Source organism: Acipenser ruthenus, chromosome 7, assembly GCF_902713425.1.
Source record: "Acipenser ruthenus chromosome 7, fAciRut3.2 maternal haplotype, whole genome shotgun sequence".
NCBI lineage: Eukaryota > Metazoa > Chordata > Actinopteri > Acipenseriformes > Acipenseridae > Acipenser > Acipenser ruthenus.
This window is the reverse complement of record NC_081195.1, coordinates 61283965-61300296: the sequence shown is the minus strand read 5'-3', so window position 1 is coordinate 61300296 and position 16332 is coordinate 61283965. Positions and strand designations below refer to the sequence as shown.

Below are 16332 nucleotides of genomic sequence, written 5' to 3'. Positions count from 1 at the left end.
ATGTTTAAATTGCAAAGTATAGCTTGATTTTGGAAATGAATGCCTGAGCATTCAGACAGCCTAGAATGACTGGATCTGGTCTCATTTTGAGTAGTTATTTTTAAGTTAAGATTTTGTTTTCAAAATAGTACGTTCTTGACCAATATGGCACAGAAATGAAGAGTATCACTAATTCCAAAGCTTGTAACAAGACGGAAAGGAATCCATTGGAATTTTTTGGTACGTCACTCAGAGAAAATAATGTTTTGCGTCTTAAAAATCCTTCTTTACTTGACTTCTGTCAGCAGATTTTTACTTTGGATATGTGAGAAAAACATTAATTCTTTCTTAAACCAGCCTCGGTGATTTGTATTCAATGGTCAGGAAACATTAGTGTGTATTTATTTTCTTTCAGCAGCTCTGGAAGAATTGAATTCAATTAATATGCAAATTAAATCATGGATATGATTTTATTTTTGAGTGTTCAACTAATTTCCCTTAATTTACTTTGACTTCCAATGACACAAAGCAGACTTATTCTTTATAACCTAAAATATAATGTGGTTTAAATTCTCTGTAAAGTGTATTTATTTGGTGCTTGAAAGAGTTAATCTCTCTTTGTTTCCAGAAAAGCTTGAAACAGTATTACAGTTAATTTCAAATGTCATGCAGTAAAGGGCTACAATAAAGGCTGTAGGTCACTTTTCATCATTAAGCCTGCAACTTGAGTTACCAAGAAATCAGAAGCCATAATGAGCAGATGGAGCATGAATCTGCTACAGACAGACAATAGTACTGTAATGAATATAAATGTATGATTTTGTATGTGCAGAGTAAGGTGAGCTCCAGGGCTCCAGTTGTGGGTGATTCTGTAATTTGTGGTCCTCGGTACTTTCTTTTTTATAGCTAGTGGTTTATTATTTAAAACAACTGCTAGTATGTACAGATCTGAACAATGTGAATTTTACTGAGGGTCAGAATATCACAATGTGAAATCCTGCTCGGGGCACAATTGACACCTTCTAATCTCTTTCTATCCAGCTGATCCTCATAAAAAATAGATGACATTACAAGAAGCTGCATTTTAGGCTTAACCCTTTGCAGACTGAAAATTCTACCCTTTTCAGGTGTGCCTGACAAGACGACTGTAGGACTTGATTCAGTGCAAATAGCCACCTAAAGTATATACAGTATTATACCTTTCTAAAATGCTAAAGGTCTGAAGATTATTAGAAAACAATGTGAATCAGTGTGAAGAAGTTTGTCTTCCGAGTGATCTGTGAACCCATCAACTTCTTCGGTAGCTGCTTTTTGGTTGATTGTCTGAAGTCTGACGAAGGTGTTTATGCTAATGTGAAGAAAACGAATAGCACCCTTGTCACTGCGTTGCATGCAATCACGTCATCGATCTAATTCGATTGAAATTGTAATGGGCTGTCCGTATAGGGTTAAAGCACCCTGCATGCTGAACCAGCACCTGGGCCCCAATACAATACACCAGGGGCGCGCAATTCTGGTCCTTGCAATAACTCTGGTAATTGTGCAGTACGTTGCAGGGTCTTTACTATCTAATGCAAGACTTTTCAGTTTATTCTTTGCTTCTGACTAGCATATTACCGAATGTGGTCAGGGCGGTGATTTCCAAGCTAACTAAAATCACAGCAAATGAAATGGGTGTCAATCATACCTGACACTTTCCTATTGTTGGACTTTGGATGAGAGTATCTCCATCTCGACGTTGTATAAAATAAAAGGTTTTATGGTGTTCCAATGAAGAACCCCAGTCAGATACTGTAGGTACTCTAAAATGTGAGTGGTTTATTACAGTATCTTGTGATAAACATCGAAAAGGATCAAGCCTATCTATAACCACTCTTCAACTGGATCCAATGGTGCTCTTTGGATTCAGAAACTCAAGGAAATTATTTGAAAATAAGTAGAGGGTGTCAGTACTTATGGGCACTCCTTGCAAATAGATTTATAAATGAGGGTGTGGATCCCAGGATCACTTTTTACTAATCACAAGAAAATATGATTACCATTTATCTGGATAATTTGAGTGAAATTTGGATGATTCACTAGGCATTAGATGTTAATCCCATTACTATATAGCCATTTACAATCAATGTTCTGCTTTAAAACGACAATTTGTAGAGGTAGGAGAAGGTCAGTGACTGCACAAACCAATTTGTATTTTGAAGGCTTTGAAAATACTGCATAAACGATGTGACAAGCGAATGTGTCGTACAACACAACGCACCAAAAAAAAAACATGTATACACTGCTTGCGATATGATGGGCGACACTGATGCGACACTGAAGCATTGCGAAAAATGTGTCGTGCGGCAGATGGGGAACTGACCAATGAGGAACAGCTTCCCTTGCGCGCCGTCAGTAAACAATGATTGGAAGAAAAGATCATTTTTGCAGTATCAAAATACCCAGAGCTGTACAATAAAGGACCCGAAAATTATAAAGACACGGCAATGAGGGAGAACAACTGGCAGTTCATTTCCAGGGAACTGGATATAGCGGGTGTATATGATTCGTTTACCTTTACTGAAATAAGTATTCTGAAAAGCTATTATGTATTCTACATTTCTATTAGCTGTATAACAGGACTATCATACTTTTTTACAGCTGATGATACAATCAGAGGAGAGTCAGCTATCACATCACGTGTGCCTGTCACCACTGGTGTGAAAGGTAGTGTCACAGCGAAAGTACCATTTTATCGCAGGACCAATCGCATCGCATCTGGTGTGTGGAGACCTTAATACTATTGTAGAGCAGCTCTCCGTGACTTAATGGAGCTGGTTAATCATTCTAAAAACCTATATTATTATTATTATTTTAATCATGGACTATCTTTCATCTGGCCAATTTTTTTGGTATTTTTTTTTTATATTTATAATATTCATTACAATTATAAAATGGCCTTGTTGGCTAGCACCATTCCACTGGTGTGCGATTATTTCCTTATTAATATACATTATTGGTCTGGTCACTGATGCTTCTCATATTTGTTGACATATAGTAAGGTAACACACTCCAGGGGTATGAGATATACACGATTCTCTTGGTTTGGTTTTGCCTCGTGCCTCACAACATACACATATAGGCCTCCATATATCTCAAAAGAATACAAGACTGCAAATAAGCTGTATTATATCATTTGCAACACAGAGTCCTCAGTTGTCAACTACTGCAGTTTTAAAAATAAATGTATAAAGACCAAACTGGTGTAAAGTTTTGGGGAAACACGTTAACCAAATTCTTTCTTTGTTCAGGATGGTACCTTAGTAACTGCTGCAAATTCAGATAAAGAGTGACTGAAATTAGGGATTAAGATACAGAGTCCCAGTTGCCGTGGATATACAGCTAATCACATGTGTTGTACCTTAAACAATGGTCCTATAAGGGGACGAACTTGTAAAGAACATCCACACTTCTGCAATAATTTATTTAACCTAGGTCACCATAATCAATGATAGGTTTGTCCCCCGTCTATTGCTACCAAATAAGTAGAATCAGTACCCTGGTCACCTGTGTGGAGTGTGGCCTACATAATAGTATTGTCTGTAATACAGTAAATGTGGTGCCATGCTTTGCTAATCTATCCTATAGCTGCCAGTGGAGAGTCGATACAAATGTATAAGTATAATCACTTAGTAAATGTAGCTTGCCAAAGGGCATTATTATTTAAAAATATTAGCATATTTGTTTTTCTTTTTTAAAGAGAAGTGTTCCTTGCAGCTACAAGACTTAAATACACTGAAAATGCCACTGAGGTATTAGGGCTGCGGCAGCATTTCAGCAATCTATTTTCCTTAAGAACATGCAGTCCTTTCCACTGACAGCATTTCATTATGTTTTCCTTTTTTGGCTGATAAAAAGACATTGACGAATGCTCGGATGGCTTTGTTGAGTGTGACAGCCGCGCTAATTGCATCAACTTGCCTGGATGGTACCACTGCGAGTGCAGGGACGGCTACCACGACAACGGGATGCTTTCACCAAATGGAGAGTCATGTGAAGGTCGCTTTTCAGTCTTTTTATCTCTCTCTCTCTCTCTCTCTCTCTCTCTCTCTATCTCTCTCTCTCTCTCTCTCTCTCTCTCTCTCTCTCATCAAAGTAGCCAGAGACATTAAATACAGGAAACACACTTCTAGGGGCATGATAGTGTTGGTGAATCAGCTCAGCTAGTGTCATTTTTAAATTAAGCTTTAAATGTTCAATTTAGCAGGTACAGTTTGTGAATGTTTTGCTTAATGGTATTTTCAAATGCATTAGCAGGCATTCAAAATGACAAAGTGGTTCCTTGCAATTACTAAACCAAGTAAACAAAAAGGCAAGGATTTTGTGTTCATTCTAGCTTGATTCAGAGATTTTGTGTTGACAGTTTCTTCAAAACTACCTATATTTTGTATATTCAGTTATTTTAGTTTCAGAAAATGTGCTGTAAAACTAATAATAATATATATTTTTAAGTGCAATCACAAGCAATATATTGCTTTGTATAAAAAAAAAAATTAAAAAAATTGAAACAAACAGTACGTTTGTCCCAGTCAAGTTGCTTTTCAATGTTCCTAACTTTTCCGTCTACTGTAGAAAAATACAATATCTGTAACTTTTTTTCCTGTATACAGTTTATAGTACAAAAAAGACACACAAGGTATTTTAAATTTAAAAAACATATATTATTTTTGGTTTCCTCTAACTTTATTTCAGGTTTTACCATTTTTTGCCATTATAAGGGTATATTTTCAATTTTTTAGTTTCTTTTCCTTATCTTACTATTTTCACCCCTGTGTCAAAATGTTTAGGTTAATCAACAGGGGGTGCTCCCAGTAAAGGCAGTGTCATGATCCAATCTAGGATCCTATCGGGGGTTCTGCATTGGCCTCTACACTCATGCAGACTGGGGAGGGAAAAACACAGCGACCCCTGCTGGTCAGGCGCTAGGCGAGGCAAGACGGAGACCAATCAAGCTGAACTTTCACCTCCACGGTTTAAAGCACCGCTACTTTAGTTTCCTTGTACAATTGGGGAGAAAAATTGGTTAGATTACATGATTCCACATTCTGAATTAAATGGTTCTCTAAAAGATAAATTTAAAGAAATGAAAATAAGCCATTTCCCAGAAATCCTGTAAAGGGCTAGCAAGGTTAACAGATGAAGACAGATATTTATTTTAGTGCGTCAGGTTTTTATGAAGAGAATAATTTATGCCAACTCGGGAGAGCATTTTGTTAATTAAATGTGCTGTTAAAGTTTTATTTATTACATTTTCTTTCTACAGACATTGATGAATGCGCGACTGGGAGGCACGGCTGTGCCAGTGACACTGTTTGCTTCAATTTGGATGGCGGATATGACTGCAGGTGTCCTCATGGAAAAAACTGTACTGGGGACTGTATCCATGAAAGCAAAATAAAGCATAATGGCCAGATCTGGGTCTTAGAGAATGACAGGTGCACTGTCTGTTCATGTCAGGTGAGTGTTACAACAGTAAATATTGTAAATGTTTCACACAGCTTGAAGCCAGACTTTTTGTTGCAGCTCATTGCCAAGACTGTGCCAGGGACACTTGGTAAGAGCTTCTTTAAACACAGTCTAGTCTGAATGATTTTTACAAGGACTTTTGTTAAAATAGTTTGTATGTTGAACTTTTTTTTTATAGACATTGACGAAGACAACTGATCTACATAATTGAGTTAGAAAACGTAGTAAGTCGATTATCAAGTTGATTATATCATTGAAACAGGAGTTACATTTGTTTAAAGCCACCTTCTTTAAAGTTATTTTAATAGTTTTTAAATGTTTAAAATTATCTAGCAAGGATGGGCTCTAGCATATTAACAGGCTAGAACCATTAGAAGGCAATTCATAATGCTTATGCAGTCTTAGAGAGATCATGTTATTTTGTGCCAAGCTTATTCCTATTCTGAATAGCAAAACATGTTTAGCTACATCTTGAAATAGACAGTTATCCCAAATGTAATGAAACTTTACATGTACATTTGTTAAAGTTGTTGCATATTCTGTACATTTTGAGGACATACTTTGTCACACCCTAATAACTGAGCTATTGAAAACAGTATTTATTTGTAACCTCATGCATGAATTGGATGAAAATGCATAGGAACTTCTTGTATGTAATTGTACATGTAGGTCATGTTGTTGACATATTAAGTGCTGAAATGTACTTAATTTAAGTTACATATCCCAGTTTAAAGGGCCTGCAATATAAAAAAATATATGTTATTTAGCTATATATATATATATATATATATATATATATATATATATATATATATATATATATATATATATATAAAAATTATCATGTTGTACATTCATGTTCTTTGTTTTATAAAATGTATAATATTGGATACGTTAAGAAGGTAGGATGTCAAAACAAAGAAAGAGGAAACTGTTTAGTTTAGGACTGAAAATGAAAACTCGTCGTCATGTACCACCATCTTATTGTCCAGAAGAAATGTCAATAACAGTACCTGAGGCAGGACCCACATTCTCAATTGCAACACAACGCTGATTCAGAAGAGCTATTGTTCCACTGCGAGAATGTGTTCCGGGATGTAATGTCGGTAGAGGAGTTATTCCTGGGTGGAAGAACAGCCCAACCCCACGTGCAGAAGGCAGTGCTAATAGATACGCCACAGAGATTCATGAGGCCTGCACTTGCAGTGACAGAGTGGTGGTGTATCGTATCAGTGGTCCCCTGAGATGATGACAGTGATTTGTTTATCCTAGCCTCTTTTGTCAGAAGTGCATGGCTGGAAATTAAAAATTCACTTGGACACCCTCTGATGCTCTGCTGTCATGGCGCACGATACTGTACTGAGTTTCAGTCCTGGTCTCTGTTTGTTTCAGAGTGGGTTGGTGATGTGCCGGAGGATGGTGTGTGACTGTGAGAATCCAACCGTTGATCTGTTCTGTTGCCCTGAGTGCGACCCGCGGCTGAGCAGTCAGTGTCTTCATCAAAGTGGACAGATGGCTTATAGCAGTGGAGACACTTGGGTTCAGAACTGTCAACAGTGTCAATGCCTGGTAAGACACACACAACAACATTAGTCGAGGGGGCATTAGAAATATGGATTTACAGCGATTCATTGATTAATCGATTATTGATTGCCATGGCTATTTTTTTGCAACTCAACATCCAGTCCTGGAGTCTTCCGTAGCTAGCTACCCATGAATACATGTTTTGCAAGACTAAATATTTGTATTTGTTTTGTGATGAGAAATGGCAGAATCTAATGAAAAATAAATGACCGTACTTTGTAATAAAGTTTCCTCAATGCATCTATTACTGCACTGGATGCATTTTCCACACTTTTAGATGCAGTAATTCCAACTCAGGAAGTAATTATAATGGGAGATATAAATATAGATTGGAATTCTTCTAGCAGTAACAAATTAAGAGATCTCATTAGTCAATATTATTTAACTCAGTTAATAAATTAACTCACTCATTATACTAGGAATAATTAATCTGCTACCACAATTGATATTTTTTTTAACCAAAAATTTCTCTTGCTATGCCTCCAAAAGGGTAATTGCAAATTTGCTGAGTGATCGTTGTATTAATTTTAGTATTAGGAAGGCACCTAGAGTAAAACTACCTCCAAGGACTATAAGATACAGATCCTTTAAAAGTGTTCATATTCAGGCATTCCTAGCTGACCTTCTTCAGGTTGATCTGGATCAGATTCCTACAGTTGATGATATGAGGTCAGTTTTTGTACATCATTTTAATGCTGTCTGTGACATCCATGCTCCTCTGAAATCTTTATGACAAGGAACTGAAACAGAACTGTATATAGTTGGGTTACTTAAGTATACCAGTTTTATACAGCTTGGTACATGAAGTGTGGATTGTGCCCAAAATCTGCTTGATCTGCAATTGATCTATTTGGTTTTAATGAGATTGCTCCATGGGAAATAAAAGAAAATCCTTTAGAAAAAAACAGTAAAAAGTTTTAAAAAGGCATTACAATAGTGGTTATAAATGGGGAGAGGCTAAAACAGCCTGATAATAATGTTTGTGGAAAACAACACACACAATGCATATCTCAAAGGAATGCAGTCTTATACAGCAGACGATTCTAAAACTGCCAGATGCTGCAAATAATGGAATCTACACTTGAGAAAGTACTTGAGAAGGAACTATTATCCTTACTGAGGAAAGCTAATGAGAGGCATGACCAGGGCCCTCCCCAGTGCCTCTCATTGCTATTAAACAGAGATGAGATGGGAATGTATTCACATTCATTTAGATCACTTGGTTTTTTTCAAGGTGAGGGTAAATAAATAAAACAACATTGGGAATATCAAATTGGATAGCACAGAGTTGTTTACGTGAGACGCAGTTGGGTGGGGGAGGGGGGTGATGCAGGTAGGAAGAGATGTACTGTAGAGAAATTATTATTATACACAATTCCCCAGTTTCGGGGTTTGTCCGCAACATATACCTAATATGTTAACAATGTATCATAATTAGGGATTCTTTTTTTGTTTTTTATTAATTTAATTTTTCAGTGCTTATTTTTAGCTATATTCGAGTTTTATGTAAATCTTTTTTTTTTGGGGGGGCTTTCACTTTTTATGTACTGTAGGAAATTATTGTTTTCGGTTACTTTCCAAAATGCTTAGGCGTTTTTTTCTGTCACAATATGTATAGTAACTCGACAGTACTTGCACACTTAAGTAGTACCTTCTTTCCTTTGCTGTCATCCACAACGAAATCCTTATGGTCACGGGCACATTCTTCTGGGGGTTTTGTGTGTCGAGGTATTTTATCTAACTCTAATATAGCTTTAAATCCTGTGAACAAGCCTTCTAATTGTAATCTCATTTTAAATGCAGGCAGAGTCTCCAACAGAAATGTAGGAATTTGCTGCCACTCAGTAGTTGTGGTGGGTTTAAAGTATTCAGAATGAATCAATGATAGATACAAGTCAGGAAGGAGGGACATTGCCCAACTGCACTGTTTTTGTTTTTTTGTAGTAGGTTTTTGTTTTTTTAAATGGGAAAGGGGTGAAGTCAATGTTAATTGAGTAAACCTTTCCAGTGTTTTTCCAGTGTTTATTGGCCATACACTGATTTAATTTTTTTTTTTGTATCGGTGTGTTTCATGGGTTTGTATCGGTTAGAACTGAAAATCAGAAGCTCTGATCATATTAAACTTAAACTGTACACTTGTTATAAAAAACTTTTTTTTCTGTAACATAATTAAAGGCTTCACTTTAAGAAAAACATATGATACACATGTGCACTCATATCTTGTATATAACATGTATCCTGGATATAACACCGAGATGCTTTTATATTGTGAGCATTACGGTAGTATCAATAGATCCATGCATTATCGCGTCTTCATTTTATATATTATATTAGTTTACAATAACCCACTTATTCAAGCTCATTTTTTACTACATCATATTAGAACTGGGGGTAGCTCCACTTTACACCTATACACATCTTCCTCAAAAGACAGCTGTTCCACTAGGACTGTGAAAATACCAAAGTTATGACAACAAAGTCACAGAGATAAATATGATCCAAAACAAACTTTATGAAGATTGGGTGAAAACAAAAGAGCAAACCAAACTGTAGTTACTTTTCCTGCTTGCTTTACAGTGGGAGCTATTTGACAGCTATGCTGCATCAGTATTTAGGTTAGCTTGCTTTGTATATTATGCAGACACAGACCCTCTACAATAGTCTTGCAATGACTGGAAGCTGAGCGTGCAAAAGCTGAAGTACAAGTGAAGAGTAATAGGGGTTACTGACAAGAGTGTATTCATTACATGTCTTGTTGGACATTCCACAATGTTGCTGGTGGCATAAAATAATGATTTCATTCAGAACTATGCTCACTATTTAATGATGTACTATAGAAAATACAGTGAACTGTTCAAATTAAATTAGGTTCACCATTTCGACATCTAGATATGATTGAATTTAGGGCAAATCTTATGAAATGTTTGTAAATAACATTCACTTTCTGAAGGTTAATGAGATTTGAAAGGTTTATAATGACACTGTAAAGTCCAAAAGAAAAATAATTAAGTAATTAACTGATTGCAACACTCAAATTAGTTCTTCAGTCTGACTGACTGAAGACTTGGCCTGATAGCAGTATTGTTTGAAAAGTAATCAATATGTTTGTCATACTCCAGATGGTTATCCAAATGAGTTTAATATCTTTGACCTGAATACGTTTGTCAACTCCTGCATAACACAGACATGATTAATTGGTGGTCTAAGACTTTGGAGGGATAAAAAAATGACACTGACTTTTATGATAATTTCTTTTTCCTCAGACAGTGTTAATTAAAAGTTCTTATAACTCTGATTAATTATACAGTAATCCGTCGCATATCCGACTGCCGTGGGACCAGAGTAAGGGCGGATATGTAAAAAGGTGGATGAATGAATCCTGTTTTAAATACCATTATACACAGCTGTGTGCATTCGCTGCTGAGCGACAGGTAGGAGATCGAGACGGAGGTTTAAGTTGATACGCCCCGCAGGCGAACAGGATTTATTTACTTATCAACACACTAATCCGCTCACCTGACACTACCAGCAATGGGAGCACATACAACACAGTGTACGAAAACTGTGGTAGGATCTACAATTGCTGAACTAATCTTCTCTATTCAATAATAAACTAACATTGCTGAAGAGCTTGATCATGGCAGATAATATGTGACAGGCTGATACGCAACCAATTACTGTACAACCAAATTAGCATTGTAAATAAATATATTGTTGAAATCGTCTTAGAGATAAAGTGAAGATTATTAACACAAATATATTTTCAAGTTAAATCCTGACTTGGATCTGTAATGGTGCATTTCGTATTTAGTAAAGCTGTTCCCAGTCTCTGTAACACGCAGCCTAAACCACACTAAGACAGGTGCATTAACAGCTAGAGATGAAAATGTTAGCAAAAGTAGGTCACGGTGAACTAAATCAAAAGCCTAGCGAAGATCTATAAAAGCGGTCCAAAATATATGGCCCTTGCCTTCAGAAGTATTGATATAGTCTGTGAAATCCAATAAGGCAATCACAGCAGAATGTGCGTGTGTGTGTGTGTGTGTGTGTGTGTGTGTGTGTGTGTTTGTGTGTTGAGAATAACATGGAGCAAAGAAATAATATGAAAATAATTCAGGGGTCTAGAAAACAGGAGTTTAAATCAAGCAAGTAATAAAGCTAAAACGGAGATGGGATTACACCCATTCATCCGTCGAGTTTACAAAGACAGTGGTATTGGCTCTTCTCTGATTAAATGTGTTGTTTGGTTTCCAGCAAGGAGAAGTGGATTGCTGGCCCCTCTCTTGCCCTAAAATTGAATGTGAGTTCACTGTGATCCCCGAAGGAGAGTGCTGCCCGCGGTGTGTCAGTGACCCCTGTCAGGCAGACACAGTGCGCAATGACATCACCAAGACGTGCACCGATGAGCACAACATGGTTCGCTTCACCGGCTCCTCATGGATCAAACATGGCACAGAGTGCACCCTCTGTCAGTGCAAGGTAAGGGGAAAGCTTTTTATAGATTTATGTGGCGGCTATGACAATTTTTGTTATATTTCATGCACAAAGAAAGATGGAATTCAGTGTGTTATCTTATATATTTTTGGGGCAGCTATGACAAAACAAAATATATAGTTCCTTTAAACTAAAAGAGCCAAATTGATGACCAGGGAAGAAACACAAACAGCAAAAAAAGACTGACTTTCTTCAACATTAAACTCTAAATCAAAACAGCCATATTATGGAGTTCCATTTCCCAGATGTGTTTTTTATTCAGTTGCTTCCAAATGTTTCCTTATTTCATTGGAAGATATATATATATATATATATATATATATATATATATATATATATATATATATATATTTCCTGGAATTCATTTTTCTTAAGTTTTTCTTTCACGTCCTTCATAGACAAATCCATTACTCTGACTTTTAAGAATGATCTAAAAGAAACTCCTTCGATATGGGTCACGTGTCTGCTGCTGTGCTCTGCAAGCCGTGTAATGTGCTACTGGGGGAAGCCAATCTATGCAACAGGAATTATAAACAATGATTTTTAGTACCAAAGAGAGCCTTTTCAATAGTAATCGACAGTTTGTGTATTACTGAGTAAACAAAATCGGACCCAACCTAATCCGCATGTTGCGTGACATATTTGCACCCGAAAACCCGTTCGGTACTGGTCAGGTCTCGGGTCCTTGGGTCCGGGTAGACCCGTGAAGACCTCTACTACATAGTACTAATAAAGGTCATCTCTCTCTCTCTTTTTTTTTTTTAGAATGGACATGTCTGCTGCTTAGTGGATCCCATGTGCCTTTAGGAACGGTTAGCTCTCTCTAAAGGTATTTGTACAGAGATCTCTGCAAGAACTACAATATCCTTTCCAGAAACTACTTTATACCAAATACAAACTTGTGTTATACCAAACAGAACATGGACTGTCTGACAAACCCCTAAATATTTGTAAACATTCAACAGATTATTGTGTTCATTAAGGACAGTAAATGGGTTTTAAACATTAATACTGTAAAACATAAATATACTGGCATGACTGTAATCAGTGTTATCATTAACTTACTTTTATTAATTTAAATGCTAAATGATCATGTTATTGTGAAAGGGGAAGAAACTTGTGTTTTACATTTCCAGAAAAAAAACCTTCTATATTTGGTTCTTTGGTAGCACTAACTTAATTTCTGGATTTCTAATGTGTTACTTAATGGCTTGTTATTGTGCGACTGTGAAATAAACCTTTTCATTCACATTGCCAATTGTTTGCTTTCATTCAGACCAGTAATCCTTGAGAGGCCTAAGAAAGATTCTTACTATTGACAGGCTATGTTGGCTCTGTTTTTTATTCTGTTGCTAAACCCATATAAGGATAAATGAAATGGCAGCACTTTAGATTACATGGATAGATAAACATGCCCATGTAATTATACTGTATTTACTGTGTGAGAGCAGAGAACTGTTGATAACCACGTTGTTACAATGTAATTACATGGTTATTCATGCAAGGTAATCTGCAGTGCTACCGAACAAACCATTCTGTACAGTAACAAAGTTTTGTGATGTGTGGCCAGATCTATATGTACAATTTGCACAATTTTAATACATTGTTAGAAATATTGGTTAAGCTTTACATGAAGTTCAACAATATTACATGTAATATAAGTACTAAGGTATTATTCTGGATTTCATAGAAAGTACACAATAATTAATGGTACATACTACACCATTCAACATAAACCCCAAAACTAACATTAATAACTCATGAACAGTGACAGAAAAATGGGCTTGGATTAAATCTGAACTCCTTTTAGTGGCGTTGAAGAACTATCAGGCAATACAATCATAATCTGAGGAATATAATGTTTTTTGGTTTTTTTAAATATATTTAGAGGTTTTAGCATGGCATATTTACAAGCATCTTTAGCAAAGTATTTATTTTAAAATTCTTAAAAGGCGCCTTTTTCATTAGTTTACTAAATAATTTACAACAAATATTAAACTTGTGCAGAGTTTGCAGTACAACAGAAGATGGTTACATTCTTTCACTACTGCTTATCACAAAAAAAGCCAACATATTTATTAATCCTCTCGTCTGGATTTTTACAGTGTGTTCCAATTGATATTTACTGTAAATCCTTTTACAAATAATACAAAGAAGAAAAATAAGCCAAATCCTACAAACACATGTTTTATTATACTTGAATACAAAACAGTTACCAAGCAAAACAATAGTTTGAATAGGGATTAGTTGATACTTATTATAAGCATACCTATTACTGTTTTCATTTGTTGAAGCATTTCAGTTTATCTGACAGCTCATTTCTGCTTGCAATTAGCTTTATTCAATCCAGTATAATTTTTTTTCAGTTATTTCTTAGCTGTAAGTACTTAAAGAGGCTGTACAAGTCTACAGATTGTATGCCTATAAAAAGATACATATTTGTAATTAATTTAACTCAAGTCCTTTTTTATTCTTTTCCTGTTCAGATTTTCTATCTACGCCTACCTCTAATTTGCTCTGTTTGGCATTAATTTAGTAGTGTTAAAGGACTGTACACACGTTTTTAACAGGGCCCAAATGGTTATAGAGCAATTAACTTAAAATGTAATTATAATTGTTTATTTGCATTTCTCTACTGTTCTATGATGTTTGATGTCAATTTGGGTGGCTCCAGGTTTCGTTGCTCTAAAATTATTATCAGTTTTCTTCTAAATCTGCCTTTACTTGGCATTTGAGCTTCTGGAGAATCCTGCTGAAACTCAGCAGACTTGATTCTATTCAAATCATGTGACTATATGACCTTTCATCTCTGCCAGCACCACATTTACTGTATATAGACAAAGGGTAGGCTGGGCAAAGCAGAGTTTAAAAGTCACATTGTCATGATTTGAATGGAAGGCTGTTCAGTCTACACACAAAGGATTTTCCAGACAAGCTCAAAGCCTGGTAAAGGCAAATTTTATAGAAAAAATAAATATAACTCAATGTTGGACCAATAAAACCTTGTGCCACTAGGTAATAGCCAACATTATGCAATATTAATTGTGTGTGTGTATGTAGATATCTAATCATGAATACATTTGTGCACATCAAAGCTTTTTTATAAAAAATGGTGCTGACCAATATAAGGCACTTTATACACTAAAGAATGTCTCCACAAAGTCATAAAACAGTTCTTAACTAACCATCCATGCATACCTCGCTTAATTGTTGATATTGAGTCGAGACTGGTCACGCACTCTAAAAACTCTTCTATATTCCTTAAGACATGACCACTGATGGTGTGTATATATTAGCTCATTTGTTTTTTAAACAAGGCTACTGAGGTAAATTGAACTCAAGTAATTGAATGCACTAGTTCCTTTCTGGTAGACGATGTGTGTGTTCATATTGTATATTTGAAACCCTTTTTTTGATCTACTGCTTTGACATTTTAACTACAGTGACCTATTGCTCATGTAATGTTTTGCTGTGTCTGTTATGATGTTCATTCTAATAAAACCCATTCAATTTCCCATTTGTACCATAAACACTCCTGTTGCCCAATTATATTGACTTTAAATGTGAGTGGTCATGGAAACACAAAGACTCAAGATTCAACAGCATGCAACTCAATAATTCATCTGCAGAAACAGGGATTTTGTCTGCCACTAGCACCACATTTTCTCATTATGCTGCACCATATGTCCAAAATAAAACATTACTTTTGAGTAACTCAATGCGAAGGGAGCTAAGATCTTTCTGAAAAAAAAAACAGATCTTGTCTGTCTGCAACATGTTCATGTAACACCTAATCACCATGTAGGAACATGATTTTCCTACTGCCACCTGTGTCACTGTCCATGATTCAGTGATTCATAATTATTCTTGAATTCCAGAGACGGCTTTTCACTTCATTCACATTTTGCAAATACACTTAACCCTGATTATCAAATTATATAGGCATTTGTTATCCTGCTCAAAAAACCAAGCTATTTCATGGCCGCGCTGCACACTTAGTCAATATATTGTGCACAGATACAAACATTTGCCTTTTCTACCATTTCAACCACTCTAGTAACCCTTATACGTTTACTATTGTAGTTTTGCACTTTTACAATGCTTTTTCCATGGCTATACTAAGCATTTACCATAGCTTACCGTCTTTTGCCATGTTTTAATGTGCTTTACTTTAACGCTCTGGGCTTTACTATGCGTTATTACTCTTTGCTATGCTTTGACTACAGTACATTTTTTATAAGTGAAATTAGTTTCAAAATGATTCAAACGTAGCAAACATTGTAACACAATAAACTAATGTTAATTGCATTTCTGTCTTCCACAAGATTTAAATTTTTTATTAGACAATCCGCCCACTTTCTATTTGCCCTTATCTTTCTAGTTTGTGTCAATCAGAACATAATAAATGCATCTTCAATAAGAAGTGCCAAACCTATAGAGAATGTCCTTGATTCTTCGCATAAAGGGTTTAAAATAGAAGCAGCATTACTAATGCCCCTTGTCCTTCACTCTAGACATGTAATTATGTCTTGCTTTAGAGCTTTGTGTAATAGGTGCCATCAAGCCAGAATGCCTGCTGAGCAGCATCTTCCAGTCAATGGATCCACAGCATTAGAAATGACGTCCTCGATTGCAAGTAGCAGAATCCAATGAAAATAAAGTGTTGACATGAACAGATCTGGCATTACACTTCCTTTCTTCCAACACACATAACATCCTGAAGCAGCGTTTTTTGAAAATAAACAGTTATTTTGATGGGTTACATTTCTG

The 16332-nt window shown here is 35.9% G+C and overlaps 1 protein-coding gene across 3 annotated transcripts in view; it reads left to right on the top strand.

Annotated features, from left to right (window-relative positions):
• Positions 1–15092, top strand: part of LOC117414986 (protein NEL-like) — a 77108-nt gene extending 62016 nt beyond the window's left edge. For 2 of the 3 annotated variants that reach the window (XM_059027507.1, XM_034024880.3), the window contains 5 exons: positions 3877–4017; positions 5282–5475; positions 6877–7053; positions 11323–11547; positions 12328–15092. In XM_059027507.1, the coding sequence (XP_058883490.1) occupies positions 3877–4017; positions 5282–5475; positions 6877–7053; positions 11323–11547; positions 12328–12369 (779 nt within the window). In that variant the 3' untranslated portion in view covers positions 12370–15092. The remainder of the gene's footprint in view (positions 1–3876; positions 4018–5281; positions 5476–6876; positions 7054–11322; positions 11548–12327) is intronic. The other variant, XM_059027508.1, reaches the window with a different exon arrangement.
• Positions 15093–16332: the final 1240 nt, after the last annotated feature.